Source organism: Aptenodytes patagonicus, chromosome 3 (genome assembly GCF_965638725.1).
Source record: "Aptenodytes patagonicus chromosome 3, bAptPat1.pri.cur, whole genome shotgun sequence".
NCBI lineage: Eukaryota > Metazoa > Chordata > Aves > Sphenisciformes > Spheniscidae > Aptenodytes > Aptenodytes patagonicus.
In genome coordinates, this window is record NC_134951.1 from 1,309,083 (window position 1) to 1,323,172 (window position 14,090).

The 14,090-nt window shown below is 51.8% G+C and overlaps 1 protein-coding gene across 7 annotated transcripts in view; it reads right to left on the minus strand.

The window, feature by feature from the left end:
• OTOF (otoferlin) overlaps window positions 1-14,090 on the minus strand; it is a 120,042-nt gene that overhangs the window by 94,003 nt on the left and 11,949 nt on the right. For 6 of the 7 annotated variants that reach the window (XM_076332488.1, XM_076332485.1, XM_076332487.1 and 3 more), the window contains exon 3: window positions 6,364-6,452. In XM_076332488.1, the coding sequence (XP_076188603.1) occupies window positions 6,364-6,452 (89 nt within the window). Of the gene's footprint in view, window positions 1-6,177; window positions 6,196-6,363; window positions 6,453-14,090 lie in introns of those variants that run through there. The other variant, XM_076332489.1, reaches the window with a different exon arrangement.

Below are 14,090 nucleotides of genomic sequence, written 5' to 3' on the forward strand. Positions count from 1 at the left end.
TCCAAACCCCAGTGCCAGGGCTCTGCTTCTCCCCACTCCCATCCCTCCTCTCCAAGACTTATGTCTGTCTGTCCTCCTCCTCCAATGCATTTCTGTGCAAGAAGGATGGGCTGTAGTTACAGCACTGGCTTGTGACCCTGGGCTTTAATTTTTTTTTTTTGTGCCGCAGATTCCCTGCACTCCCTTGAGGGAGGTGCTCAGCACCAGCTGCCCGGGGTGGGATGGGGCCAGGTTCATTGGCTGTGCCTTGGCACTAATATCCTGGTGTAGACATTTCTTAGCCAGCAGGAGAAATACTGTGAGTCTGAACATAAATCCCTGGATAATCCCTTTATATTTATGACTTGGAGCAGTCTATTCTTCAGGTTGATTCCTGCCACAGATGCTCAGGTCTGAAATGTATTCCTTCCTCTGTCAGCAGGCAGCTTACAGGGTTGGACTAAGGCTCTCCTGTCGTTGCCTCTTTTGGGCTCCTGGTTGTCTTCTTCTTCAGAGAACTTCAGCTTTTTCAGCCCGTCCTTCAGCCACAGCCAGTCCTCAGTTCCTTGTGCCCAAAGCACGTCACCCTGGGGCAGGGCATGCTTTGCTGCTCCTGGCTCTCCCAGCCCCCTCTCCAGCCGCTGGTGGTTCAGCTCCATCACCTAAACATGAGTACCCGTTGCCGTGCAGATGTCCTGGGATGTCCGAGACAAACACAGGGCTGGCGGATACAACTTTGGATCTACAGGAGACATGGGTCCTTCCAGAAGCTGGATACTCAAAGGGCACTGGACACCCGTGTGGGCACCTGAGCTGAGCCCTAACTCCCCATGGACACCTACAATGCAGGGAGAGGAGAGGAGAGGAGAGGAGAGGAGAGGAGAGGAGAGGAGAGGAGAGGAGAAGGAGAGGAGAGGAGAGGAGAAGGAGAGGAGAGGGAGAGGAGAGGAGAGGAGAGGAGAGGAGAGGAGAGGAGAGGAGAGGAGAGGAGAGGAGGGGAGAGGAGAGGAGGGGAGAGGAGAGGAGAGGAGAGGAGAAGGAGAGGAGAGGAGAGGAGAGGAGAGGAGAGGAGAGGAGAGGAGAGGAGAGGAGAGGAGAGGAGAGGAGAGGAGAGGAGAGGAGAGGAGAGGAGGGGAGAGGGAGAGGAGAGGAGGGGAGAGGAGGGGAGAGGAGAGGAGAGGAGAAGGAGAGGAGAGGGAGAGGAGAGGAGAGGAGAGGAGAGGAGAGGAGAGGAGAGGAGAGGAGAGGAGAGGAGAGGAGAGGAGAGGAGAGGAGAGGAGAGGAGAGGGAGAGGAGAGGAGGGGAGAGGAGGGGAGAGGAGAGGAGAGGAGAGGAGAGGAGAGGAGAGGAGAGGAGAGGAGAGGAGAGGAGAGGAGAGGAGAGGAGAGGAGAGGAGAGGAGAGGAGAGGAGGGGAGAGGAGGGGAGAGGAGAGGAGAGGAGAGGAGAGGAGAGGAGAGGAGAGGAGAGGAGAGGAGAGGAGAGGAGAGGAGAGGAGAGGAGGGGAGGGGAGGGGAGGGGAGGGGAGGGGAGGGGAGAGGAGAGGAGAGGAGAGGAGAGGAGAGGAGAGGAGAGGAGAGGAGAGGAGAGGAGAGGAGAGGAGAGGAGAGGAGAGGAGAGGAGAGGAGAGGAGAGGAGAGGAGAGGAGAGGAGAGGAGAGGAGAGGAGAGGAGAGGAGAGGAGAGGAGAGGAGAGGAAGCCACTTTTGGGATTCTGCTTCCCACTACTGTCAAGGGAAAGCCTGGGGAGATGTCTTGTTTGGTGTTTGCTGCGGGGGCTCTCTAATCCCGGCTCCTTTCCTGGGCTGCAGGGATGGGCTGCTCCGGTGGCCCAAAGCAAAGATGGGCAGCAAGGAGAGCACACTGTGCTGGGTCTCTTAATTGCTGAGGGACAGACTGAATGCACACCGCCACAGACATGCTTTGGGGTTCATTTTACCACTGTCTGTAAATGCCAGCATGAGGAAACTGTTTCTAACCTGAAGGGCTTTTTAATTCATCAGAGAGAGATGGAATAGGTAACTAAACTCTGGAAAACCTCTGCAGGGAGGTGCTGGATACTCCACCGCTTTGCTGAACACTCCACCACTGCCCTGGGCAGCTGATCTGATGCTGCTCTGAAGCAGGGCTGGTCCAGCTGTGTCCCACAGCAGGGCGAGAGGAGACTCTAACCGGGGTCCGGCTGCTGGGGAGGACGAGCTCTGCATTTCAGTCCTCAAAGGGCACTTATGAGAAAGATGGGGACAGACTTTTTAGCAGGGCCTGTTGCGACAGGACAAGGGGGAATGGCTTTAAACTGAAAGAGGGGAGATTCAGACTAGATAGAAGGAAGACACTGTTTATGCTGAGGGTGGTGAAGCACTGGCACAGGTTGCCCAGAGAGGTGGTGGATGCCCCATCCCTGGAAACATTCCAGGTCAGGCTGGACGGGGCTCTGAGCAACCTGCTCTAGTTGCAGATGTCCCTGCCCACGGCAGGGGGGTTGGACTAGATGGCCTTGAGAGGTCCCTTCCAACCCAAACCATTCTGTGATTAGATGATTCTATGATTTCAAGGCAAATGCACCCCAGAAACAGGAGCAGCAGCTCCGGTTCCAGCCTGTAACAAAGCAAAGCAGGCAAACGTGCTGGATAAATATTTCTGTTGGTTGTTGCAGGCCAGGGGGAGGTTGTGGGTAATCATCACAAAAGAACCAGCAGCCTCTGATCCACTGATATCAATTTTTAATTATAAAGTTGGAATAATAGAGAAATCCCAGCACAGCAAAGAGTTCATACAGGGTGAACAGAGAGAGTCGGGCTAACCTGGCAGCCATCCTAGGAAAAGAACGGGAAAGCTTGTACAGGATTCAATGAATAAGCAATTAAAAACCGGAGTGTAATCAATGACATTCAAGGTAGGTTTATGAGGAGATAGAACCTGTCAAAACAAGCTTGGTTTGCTTCTTTGGAGTCAGTTTGTTTGGTAACTGCGTGAAAGGAGCAGGTTCTTACAACATGTTTGGTTTAACACTGCCTGCTATCAGTGCTATGCACAAGAGCAGATTAATGGAGAAATTCTAAAAATAGGACATCAGCTGAGAATCATCATCTTTGAATGACAGTGCTACGGTGCAATTTTGCTATTAAGCCCATGACTACTACATCAGTGACTGGGATGTAAAAATAACTTACAAGCAAATTTTCAAATAATGTGAAGACTGACAGAGCAGTCAACCGGGAGAGAGCGGAGGAAGACATGCAGAGCAGTGGGGACCTTGGGATGTGCCCGAGTCAAACAAAGAGGGCACTCATGTGCCAAAAACACTTCCAAGAAGCAGCATCTGCACCTCAGGCTGGCAGAAAATGGACCCGACTTCCATGAACGCAACAGCTCCGGAGAGCGCGGTGCACCAGCAGCCCAGCACGGTGAATAAACAACCAATTAATCCATAACGGCACGAACGGAGGAGGGATGGGGGAGAAGAGAGATGTGTTTCGTCCTCAGTCTGCAGGGCTGGGGAGATGCAGGGCAGAAGTGGATGCATCCAGCCTGTGTCTGTACGTTAGAGGGAGGATGCTGAAAGTTGAACATAAGTGGGATAAAGAGTTGTGAAGATGATTTGAGATGGTAAAAACCACTGTGCAATGAGAGGTGCCAAGAGCAGCCTTCTCAAAAACAAGACTTTGAGGTGCTTTGACTACAAATGTGCAAGAGCTTTCCAGGGCAGAAAATACCCGGCAAGCAACGGGCAGAGATGCTCCTGGTTTCATGTGCTCTAGACACCACGACGGGGGAGCCCAGCTGCCTCAGCTCAGATTCCCGAGTCCCTGGGAAAAGAACCACAGCGTGTGGGGGTTTCTTTGTACCGAGGGGGGACCAAATTGATGGAAGAAGCCAGTTTTCATGGGGCGTTGGAACAAGATTCCTGCTCACTGCAGATCTGGTCATCCCTTAATGGTGAGAAATACAGCTAACGGCACTGCTCAGTTCATGCTGAAGATGGGGTTGCAGCGTGCAAGCGTTAGCTGAGCTAGCTAAGATCACAGTGGAAGATAGAGAGGTGCAGGCTTCACCCCGGGCGGTGCAAGCCCATCCAGGACGCTGGGACATGGCTGCAGCCTGCTCCCCTGCAGCATCAGCAATTGCTGCTCAAAGGTGAGGCTGCTCCTCTGCGGCAGCCCAGGCCCTCACGAGTCAAAGACAAACTGAGGAAAATGTCCAAAGTGATGAAAATGATAAAACAAAAGGCCATCTTGGAAGTGGAAGTGGCTCTCATGCAGCCAACCTCTCTGCATGTGCAGCTCGCCAATGGAAAAAAGGCACTTTAAGCAATCTGGCTGAACTAGCTGGATATTTTATTTTGTGTTGGGTATTTGGAAATTTCTAAGAGACTTTGGTCACCTTGAAGGTGGAAGGAATTACCCGAGTGATCACTTTCTCAGCCTCTAATCAGTGCAAGCTGCTGATATGCCCTGGCCTTTCCAGTTCCCAATTCCATGGAGGAACAGTGACGGTTCCTCATTTCCAGACACGGAAACACCACTTTGTGCTTTTTATTGCATCTTTCAAGTGGATTTTTTTTCAGGTTTTAAGACAGATAGAGAAAGAAGGGATTGCTTCTTTGTGTGCACAGCATGCAGAATTGCTGTCCGGGAGGTAGACTGGGTACATCCTGACGTGCAGTTTGTTAGAGCAAAAGCATCTGATTCAGTTGGCATGTTTTCATTCCCTTCTGCTGGGTAATGAAGACATGAAGCTCCAAGTCATCATGGATGGAGGGATGCTCTGTCCCTTCATGCCGTCCAGCTGCCGGCTGCACTAAGCCTGTGCAAATGCACGGCAGTATCCAGGCTGCTTGCTCACACCAGGGGAGTAGAAAGTGAAGGAAGGCATTGAAGGAGCATCCAGCCAAAGAAAAAACACTGCTGTCATGGACGCAACACGAAGAGCAGGTTCCAGAGGCTGGAGCTATGCTGCCTGGGGAAGGAGGTGGATCTCCAGGTCCCGCATTTGTCTCTCTCGGGCTCCCATCGCCCGTCTGCTGCCCACAGCCCCTGAGGAGTCCCTTCTCACATGGACCCTGGGACAGTTCAGGGCTGCAGAAACGATTCAGATCTCCTATTCCATGTGCCCATCACCCATGAACGATCACTGCAACGGCACTACCTCAATGCAGGTGCCTACAGGAGGTGGTCTGAACACAACTCAAAGTGACTTGTACTGCGTATGGCTCCTGCAGCAGAGCTGAGGCCTCCCCACAAGCCCTGGACCACTCTTCTGCCTGTATCTGCCATCCATTCCCCACCCAACTCATCCTCCTGGGCTGGGATCCTCTGGGGGCTCCTTGCCTTTCTCTTCCCAGAGACCAACTGAAGAAAACAAGTTTCTTCAGCTCTCCTTCTGCTACTCAAGCTCCTACTTAAAAGCAAGACAAAGGTAGGTAATTTTTTTCCTTAGGTTGTTGTTTGGGTTTTTTGTTTTGTTTGCAGTTTTTTTGTCGGGTTTTTTTGGTTTTGTTTTTTTTTTTAAATCACGTATATTTAGCATGCCTGCCCTGCATGCCATCTGTCTGTCTCCTCATTTTTTTGGCTCTGAAGGAAGCTTTTGCATGAACATGTGCCTGGGAGATGTTCAGGAGACCCTGCTGAGCTCCAGCTGGGGAAGACACTGGATTTCAGTGCAAAGATGTTAGCGCAACGTCCAGCCACAAGCAAGAGCCCTTCCTCCGCTCCCTTTTTCCTTTCCCCTCTTTAATGTCAGTGTAAATGTTCTGTAGGACAATTCACGTATGCCACTCGTTTTTGTGAAATGCTCCCATATTTTTGCAGTGACAGCATGGAGAAATATATGAAACAGACTAAGGCTGACGGAAGGGACTTTCCTTCTCTTGCGTTCATTATTAATGTGGGGGCAAAACTTAAGACTGTAAGAAACCTTAAAAAATAGCATTGCACAAAATACATAAGTCCTGGCAACCACCATAGTATCTACGTGAGAAAAAATTACAAGAATAAGATAAATAAACACTTGCAGAATTTGCAAAAGCTGGGGAACTACGTTTAGGTATCCACTTCCACCTTGATAATTCACCAAAAGGTTTCAGTTTCTCTTAAACACATACAAATTGTATTGAACCAAACGGCAGCACCTTGGGAAAACCGTGGCACAGACATGGCACTGACCGCCATCTAGTTGCTGGTGGTTAGCAACCTCACTCACCGAGCTGTACACACTGCATCTGAGCTTCCGTGCCCTTCCCAGGAGACATCAATCACCAACGTCTTCCTCACCCTCCAGTCTCCACACCAAACAGGGATGCGGCTCCAGCTCAAGCAGGAGCTCCCTCTTCCCGCCGGAGCGGACCCGGGCGGGTCGGTGGGAGAGGAGGACAGACCACGCTCTCACCTGTTGGTGAAGACTTTGCTGTAGTTGAACACCTGGATCTCCAGGATCTCATTCCCGTCGATATTGCTTGCCACCGGCCAGCGGAAGGTCTGCGGAGAAAGGATGGGAGGGAGATGTCAGGCTTGTTTCAGGGAGCTGCTGCAGAGGTGATGAGGATGGAGCTGAGACGACCATGGAAAAAGGCTAACTAGCCTAACTTTTTCCCAGCAAAAAGGCAGACAGGGCTGTTTTACAGGGGTCTCACGAAGAATGTGCCTCGGTGCCAAATATTTTATATATATAGTATGAATATTAATACACATTGTATAAATGTGTGTATATATCTTACATATATACACGTTTTACATTTATACATATACAAAAATATATATGTATATATATAAAAATCACTTTCATTTGTGGTTTTTTTGCTTCCCAAGGCAAGAAGTCAGTCTGCCAGGCCAAACCACCTGAGCTGCCTTCAGTTTTCCAAGTCGCGGGTCTCTTGCGGCCTCCCGAAGCCGAGTACACCCCATTGCCAAGCTGCCCTCGGTGCACGGCGGGATGGGAACGTGACGCCCCAGATGCGGAGGCAGCGGGGTTGAGCCCTACATCGCTTGCAGGAGTGGCAGGACTGCATTCAAAGTCTTGAAAGGAAAGTGCTTATCAAGCAACTTCACAGGAAGAAATTAGTGACTCTTCAGAAATACGCCAACGCTCATTTTTTAAGCTATTTTCTCCCCCTTTTACGTTTTCTGCAGTGAGTCAAGGAAGAAAATTAAAAAAACCCTGAAATATAAAAGAAAACTAGAAATGGCCTCACGACAGTGATATCATTTTGCTTATGGTCCACTCCTCATTCTGCACCTGGATTTACTCTGGGCTCTCCGTCCTGGGGATGTAACTCAGCCCTTCCCCTTACAGCATGTGCGCTGCTCTCCGCTCACTCCTTCCCACTGCTTTGATGCTCCATTAGCTGGTACTAGCTAGGCTGATAAACGCAACCAGCAATCCCAACATTAATTACGAGCTGCCTGTTCCCTCCTGCCATCATCATGCCTCTCTGGCCTCAGAAGTAGTCCTACCCTGACTGTTCAGGGCTCCTCAACACATGTAGGTGGAGATTCATCAGACCTGTGCTCCTGCCCCCAGCCTCTCCTCTCCACCATGGCCCTCAGACACGCTGGTGAAGGGGACGGAGTCCACCATGTCACCAGCACAGCAGCAGCCCATCAACCTCCCACATTGTTCTGGATGTTACACTGGTCCCATCTATTATCTGCAGCTTCAGCCGGGCAGGGGAGTCTCCATCCTGCCTCCCAGCAGAAGGCGGCATTCCCAGGGTCTGCCCAGAGATGGCCAAAGAGACCAGAGCTTAGACCTTCTCAAGGGAAACTCTTCACTTTTAACAGCAGTTATGGGATAAGCTGCTCTGCCAAGATCAGGACTTCTGGTTGCTTCTGAGATGGACATGATTTCTGCCTGGATCATAGAATCATCAAATCACAGAATGATTTGGGTTGGAAGGGACCTCTGAAGGTCATCTAGTCCAACCCCCCTGCCGTGGGCAGGGACATCTGCAACTAGATCAGGTTGCTCAGAGCCCCGTCCAGCCTGACCTGGAATGTTTCCAGGGATGGGGCATCCACCACCTCTCTGGGCAACCTGGGCCAGTGTTTCACCACCCTCAGCATAAACAATTTCTTCCTTCTATCTAGTCTCAATCTCCCCCCTTTTAGTTTAAAGCCGTTCCCCCTTGTCCTGTCGCCACAGGCCCTGCTAAAAAGCCTGTCCCCATCTTTTTTATAAGCCCCCTTTAAGTATTGAAAGGATCCTCCTGGTCCTTCCTGATACCTAATGTCTATGCATCCTTACCACCTCAACAGAGCCTCAGCTTTGATCCCTCTGTCCAGAGCCTTGGCCAGTACAAGACAAACCCAAACGCCTCCGCTATCTCCATAGAAGACTAAACCGTGGTCCAGGCACAGGCTCTTTTCTGCTCACACACATCTGACATGGATCGGGAGTTTAGAGAAGTCTGGAAGCACCTCCTGTAACCCCAGCAGAGCTCAGTTCCTGGACACAGCCAGGTCCTGGTTTTTTTCTTCCTTCCTCAGAAACACCATTCTCTCTGCTTGCCCACAGACCAAATTTGGGGGAGGAACTGGAATGAGCAGGCATCCCTGCCACTGTCACAAAATCATTTGGGTGAGTCTCTGTTCCCCATCCTTGGGCTATAGGGTGGAGGACAGAGGCTGCCTCTTGCTCTTTGGGTACGTACAGCACCGAGCACAAGGAAGTCCTGCTCTACAGTTTGGAGACCTCATCGCTCTCTACAACTACCTGAAAGGAGGTTGTAGCGAGGTGGGGGTCGGTCTCTTCTCCCAAGTAACAAGCGACAGGACGAGAGGAAACGGCCTCAAGTTGCGCCAGGGGAGGTTTAGGTTGGACGTGAGGAAAAATGTCTTTACTGAAAGAGTGGTGAAACATTGGACCAGGCTGCCCAGGGAAGTGGTGGAGTCCCCATCCCTGGAGGTATTTAAAAGACGTGTAGATGCGGCGTTTAGGGACATGGTTTAGTGGGCATGGGGGTGTTGGGTCGATGGTTGGACTCGATGATCTTAGAGGTCTTTTCCAACCTTAATGATTCTATGATTCTATGATTCTCTCTATCAGCAGATCCCAGAGCTCAGGTGTGGCTACCAAGATAAGGTACAGAAATAACGATGTGTAGGCACCCCCCGCCCCCGGGTCAGAGGTTTGTCAGGCAGCTAAAGAACAAATTTGGAAAGTGCGGTGGCCTAGAAAGGCTTCCAGGATCCCCACTGAACAGCCTTGCTGACAGCTTTCCACACCAAGAAGCTCGTCCGGGGATGTTCACGCTGCAGCCCATCCGCTGCTGCTGCAGCAAGCCCCGGGGGGGCCGACAAGCGATGCACGGCGGGGAGGAGCGCGCTCCCATCTGCTCTGCTCTGCGACGTGCCCTATCGTCCTGGGAGCGCTCCCTGCACACGTGCCTGCACACGTGCTTGCACACCTCCAGTTCCAGAGGGACCCACCTTGTCTAGAGCCACTAATGCAATTTGCTTAAAGCACTTGGTGTTTTGACTAAAATCCTGGGGAATGCAATCCAGGGTACCATTTTCCGCCGTCAGAAATAATCCCTTCGTGGTGTAGTCCCTGGTTTCTTGGGGCTGGGCTTCGGAAAGGGGCTCAGATCTGAATTCTGCTGCAGATCCCCTGGATTTGGCTAAGTTGTTTAGGACAGAATCCAGAGCAGATGCTCTCGGTTTGGGACTTAAGAATCAGGGTTGGGATTCCTCCGCCTGACTTAGATGCTTAGAGGTTACCTACCTAAATCAACACCCCTTGTCTGGGCTCTCCATCAATGGAGAAACCCTGGCACGTCCCGGGTACAAACCGAGCCATGGCTCGCCTTTGGGAGGGGGTCACACTCTTTCTAACCTTTCTGGACAGACTATCCAGCCGTGACTATATGCCTCAGATGAAAGGAGGGGACCCTGCTCTGGAAGCTGTCCAAAATCCCCCCCCCAAAAAAAAAACAACAACTACCAGGACAAGGAATGGGCACCCAGATCCCCAGGCTATGAACAAACTTCCGCGCCATGTTCCCCAGCCCATGACCCATGCTCTGCCAGTCTGCCCAGTCACCCTCAGTCTCCTCCTGGTTTTATCCCAGTGCGTGGAAAACCACTCAAACCCACTTGTGGCACCCAGCCACGAGTTTTACAAACTTATTTTTCCTCCCTTCGTTTTACAAACGCGCTGTCCCGTGCCCTAGTGAACTCCTGGGCATCGCTCCCCCTGAGGCTGCTCTCAGCTTCTCTGACTGCCGTTTGATTTTGACTCTTTTGGAGAGGCGGGTGGTGGATCTGGAGCACCCAGACCACCTCGAGCATCTTGCGGGTGAAGGTCTGACAGTGGCAAGTCAGCCCGGCTGCGAAATGAAAATGCAAGTCTCCGTGCCTATCTCTGTGAGTTACAGCCACCTCAGCCTCGGCAGAAAAAAAAACAGCTCAAAGGAACTGGGTGATACGGTTTCCCTGCTACGATAGATATTTTTTGTTATTAGTGTTATCTTTTAAGCCTGGAAAGGATTATTACAGTCGCTCAGCCTGACCTCTTAAACAACCCGGGGCATGGATTTTCATGTTTCACTCAAAGGCTCCTAAATCAAACACAGATATGCCTTGTAGCTCAGTCAGAACATATTTTTAACAGGGAAAAAGGCAAAAAAGACGTCCCAGAATTCAAGCAACAACATTTAATTACACTTCCAGATAATTGGCTTCTACAGCTGATTGCCTTCAGCGTTAAACATTTGCACCATACTTCTGCTCTGAATTTATGGGCTTCAGCTCCCCAGCCTTTGCCCTGTGTTCTCCCACCAAGCTGAGGTGGGAGCTAAGGTAGCTAAGCTACCTCAAGTCTTTCATTTGGCTTTTTAGATGTTGTTCCTTGCTTGCCTGCGGAGATGCACCAAGGGAATTGCCCTTGGGCTGAAGCCAGCACTCCCTTTGCAACACGGGGAGGCAAAGCAATGCCCCCAGCCCAGGCTATGCACCTCTGGAAAGGAGACTGGAGACGGGCACCCTGCTAAAAGCACCTAGAGCAGGCTCTGCCAGGGCAGGCGTCGTCTCGCTGCAAATTCCTGCCACTCTCACTGGCACCGAGGCAGCTGCTGTCACCCAAGAGCTGCGTTGCGTTCGCACAGCCTCGGCTTTTTGCAGGCGGGTTTTCCTTCCCTCAACACCCTCGCAGGGAGCTGCCCTTCACGTACGCGATGAAAGAGGGCAAGTGTTTTAGAGCTGAAGTTTTCTCAGTTAATTTATAACAGGCCCTGAGGGATCACTTGCTTTCATCAATTCAGAGTGCCTGGGCTGAAGGTAAATACCGTGTGGCAGGTAATGCGGGCTGGGAAGTGAACACAAGCCATGCCATGGAGTAATTCAGTGACAGGGGCTGCAGCACCTGCGGCGACTCCCACACCTGCCTTCCCAAGCTGCTTTCCACCAAGCCACTAAAACCCAGCAGCACCAGGGACTGTGATGCACCCCCAACCCTAAAGCGCTCCCCAGATGTGGCGTGCACGGAGGTGACCCGTCTGTCCTCTCAGACCCAGCCCGTCCTGGGAGAGTCCGACCTTTGCAAGGGGCTGCACTTAATGGCTGCTCTTCACGGTGTTTATCCATGCCCATGACCATCACCAAGGCAGAGGGGTCCTGCGGCAGGAGGTGGCGCGGGGGCAAGCTGGAAGGCTGCTGCTAAAATGTGGCTTGTGTCAATAGAAAAGCTTGCAATGGCCACTCTGCTTCAGCACGAGCGCTGGAGTTAGCTTGCGGGGTGAAAGCCACAGACTTTACATTTATCCAATGCAGTCAGGCGGTCTGATGGCCCACGATGTCGAAGAAGCCCAGGGAATGAGGCTGGGAGGTCTCTGAGAGAGCACATCCATCTGTCCCTCCTCCCCTGGCAGCAGCAGCAGCCCCACTCAACCTTTCAGCCCATTTTTACAGAGGGATGAACATCCAAGCACTTTACAAAACACCCCTGCAATGCCACGGTGGATGCCAGCTAAGAAACAAAGCAAACCGATGATAAACCCTGACTTCACATCTAACCAAGGGACACGTTCAAGGAGATGCTGCGTGCTGCCGGCTGGGGACCGTGGGTTATCCCAAATCTGCCACCCGTGAGGTTTTCCATCTCCTTCCAAGTCAGGCAGTTGGGCTCATTCATGTGGCACTGTGCTGGGCATTACTATCCAGTTTCCCCACCCTCCTGGCTCTCCACAGCTCATCTCCTGGGACTGCTGATCTCATATCCATCAGGAATCCCTCCAGCCACGGCACGATCGAAGTACTACATCACTATTAAAGTAATATTATAATCTGCAAACCCGTTTTATCCCTTCTCAATGATCTGCCTTGAAACTGGGGACAGGCTTTTTAGCAGGGCCTGTTGCGACAGGACAAGGGGGAATGGTTTTAAACTAAAAGAGGGGAGATTTAGACTAGAAAGAAGGAAGAAATTGTTTACGCTGAGGGTGGTGAAACACTGGCCCAGGTTGCCCAGAGAGGTGGTGGATGCCCCATCCCTGGAAACATTCCAGGTCAGGCTGGACGGGGCTCTGAGCAACCTGCTCTAGTTGCAGATGTCCCTGCCCGCGGCAGGGGGGTTGGACTAGATGGCCTTTAGAGGTCCCTTCCCACCCAAACCATTCCGTGATCTGATGATTTTATGAAATTGCTCTCACTTCACATTTTTGTAGGGAAAGGTATGGGGGACGCGGTTGTGGGAGAAAAGACAAGCGTGATGCACCAAATAAAGAGGTGAGAACTGGCGACCAGACGGCATTTAAGGCTCAAGGGAACCACAGAAAGCGAAGAACAAGATCCTGAGCTACCAGACGCTGTTGTGATGGGGGTGTGTGTGTTATAGCGGGATGGCTGGAGGAGCCCCTGCTACCCCTTCGTGCTCCAGGACACGTCAGGAGAAAACCGCCTCTGGGGGACAGTTATGCCAGCACTCCCCATCAGGGCTGGTCCAGCTGTGTGCCAGATGTGGAAGAGGGAGGAAGGGAGAGGGCGCACAGCCGGAGGAGCGTCTCACAGTGCCCGCACCGCCGTCGGCAGCCAAGCTGATGGGACTCAGCACCATCCTGAACACCTGTGGGACACTCTCCCTGCTCCCTCCCCATTAGGAAACGCCGGTGGCACCGGCCCAGGAGCACATCCACCACCGCAGCACTGCTCGGGGCTGGCGCTGCTCCCAAAGGCTTCCCTGCTTTCATTACCCTTCCTCCTTCCCTGGCTGGCTGCCTGTTTATTCTCCTTACTGGTTTTATTGTTAAAAGCCTTTTTAAAAGCCCTGTGCAAAGCTAAGCAAGTGATATCTGCTGGGTCAATTTTATCTGTTTTTATTAACAGAGGGGAAAAAAAAATGCCTTGGCAGAATGCAGAAGCCAGACACTTCCAGCGAGACGGCTTTAAGGGAGCTGGGAAAGGGCATCTTTGCAAGCCGCATCACCCCTTTTTAAGCCACGTCACCCCTTTTTAAGCCATGTCACCTCTTTTTAAGCCATGTCTCCCCTTTTTAAACCATGTCTCCCCTTTTTCTACAGCACCTGGGATTCTTGGCTGGATGCTCATCCTGCCTGTCATCTCCAAGCCTGATTAATCAGGGGCATTTCCAGATGTTCGGGCCAAGGCTGCAGCTCTGGGTCTCGGCTTTCTTGGCAGCAGCACCTAAGCCTGTCCTGGTCCCTTTAGGAGAGACTGAATGCAGGCAAGGAAGACCACACAGGACCCATCCACAGCTCTCCATGCCCACCACCATCACTGGAGTCCCCTTCCCTTCCCTCCTGTGGGTGCCTGCAGGAGAGCTGCAGGACAAGCCCCTCCAAGAAGAAACCCTTTGGGGTGCAGGCAGGACACGATGCAGCCGTTCCCAATAATGTAAAATACAGCCGTAGTGCCGTACATACCCTCTGGAATAGCCAGCAGCTCATCTTGCCCAGGCTCTGGAGAAGCATAGGCTTTGCATAATTCATTAAGCAATGAATAAAAATAATTGCAGAAGAAATAGAATGAAACCAAACAAATGGAAACGACTGGGGCAGCCCAAATTCAGCCTGGTAGCGGGTCCTCATGCATGTTAAGCGGTGGCAGGGAAAGCTGATGTCCTCATTAGCACTGTCAAAAAAACCCTTTGGCTTTACATGAACC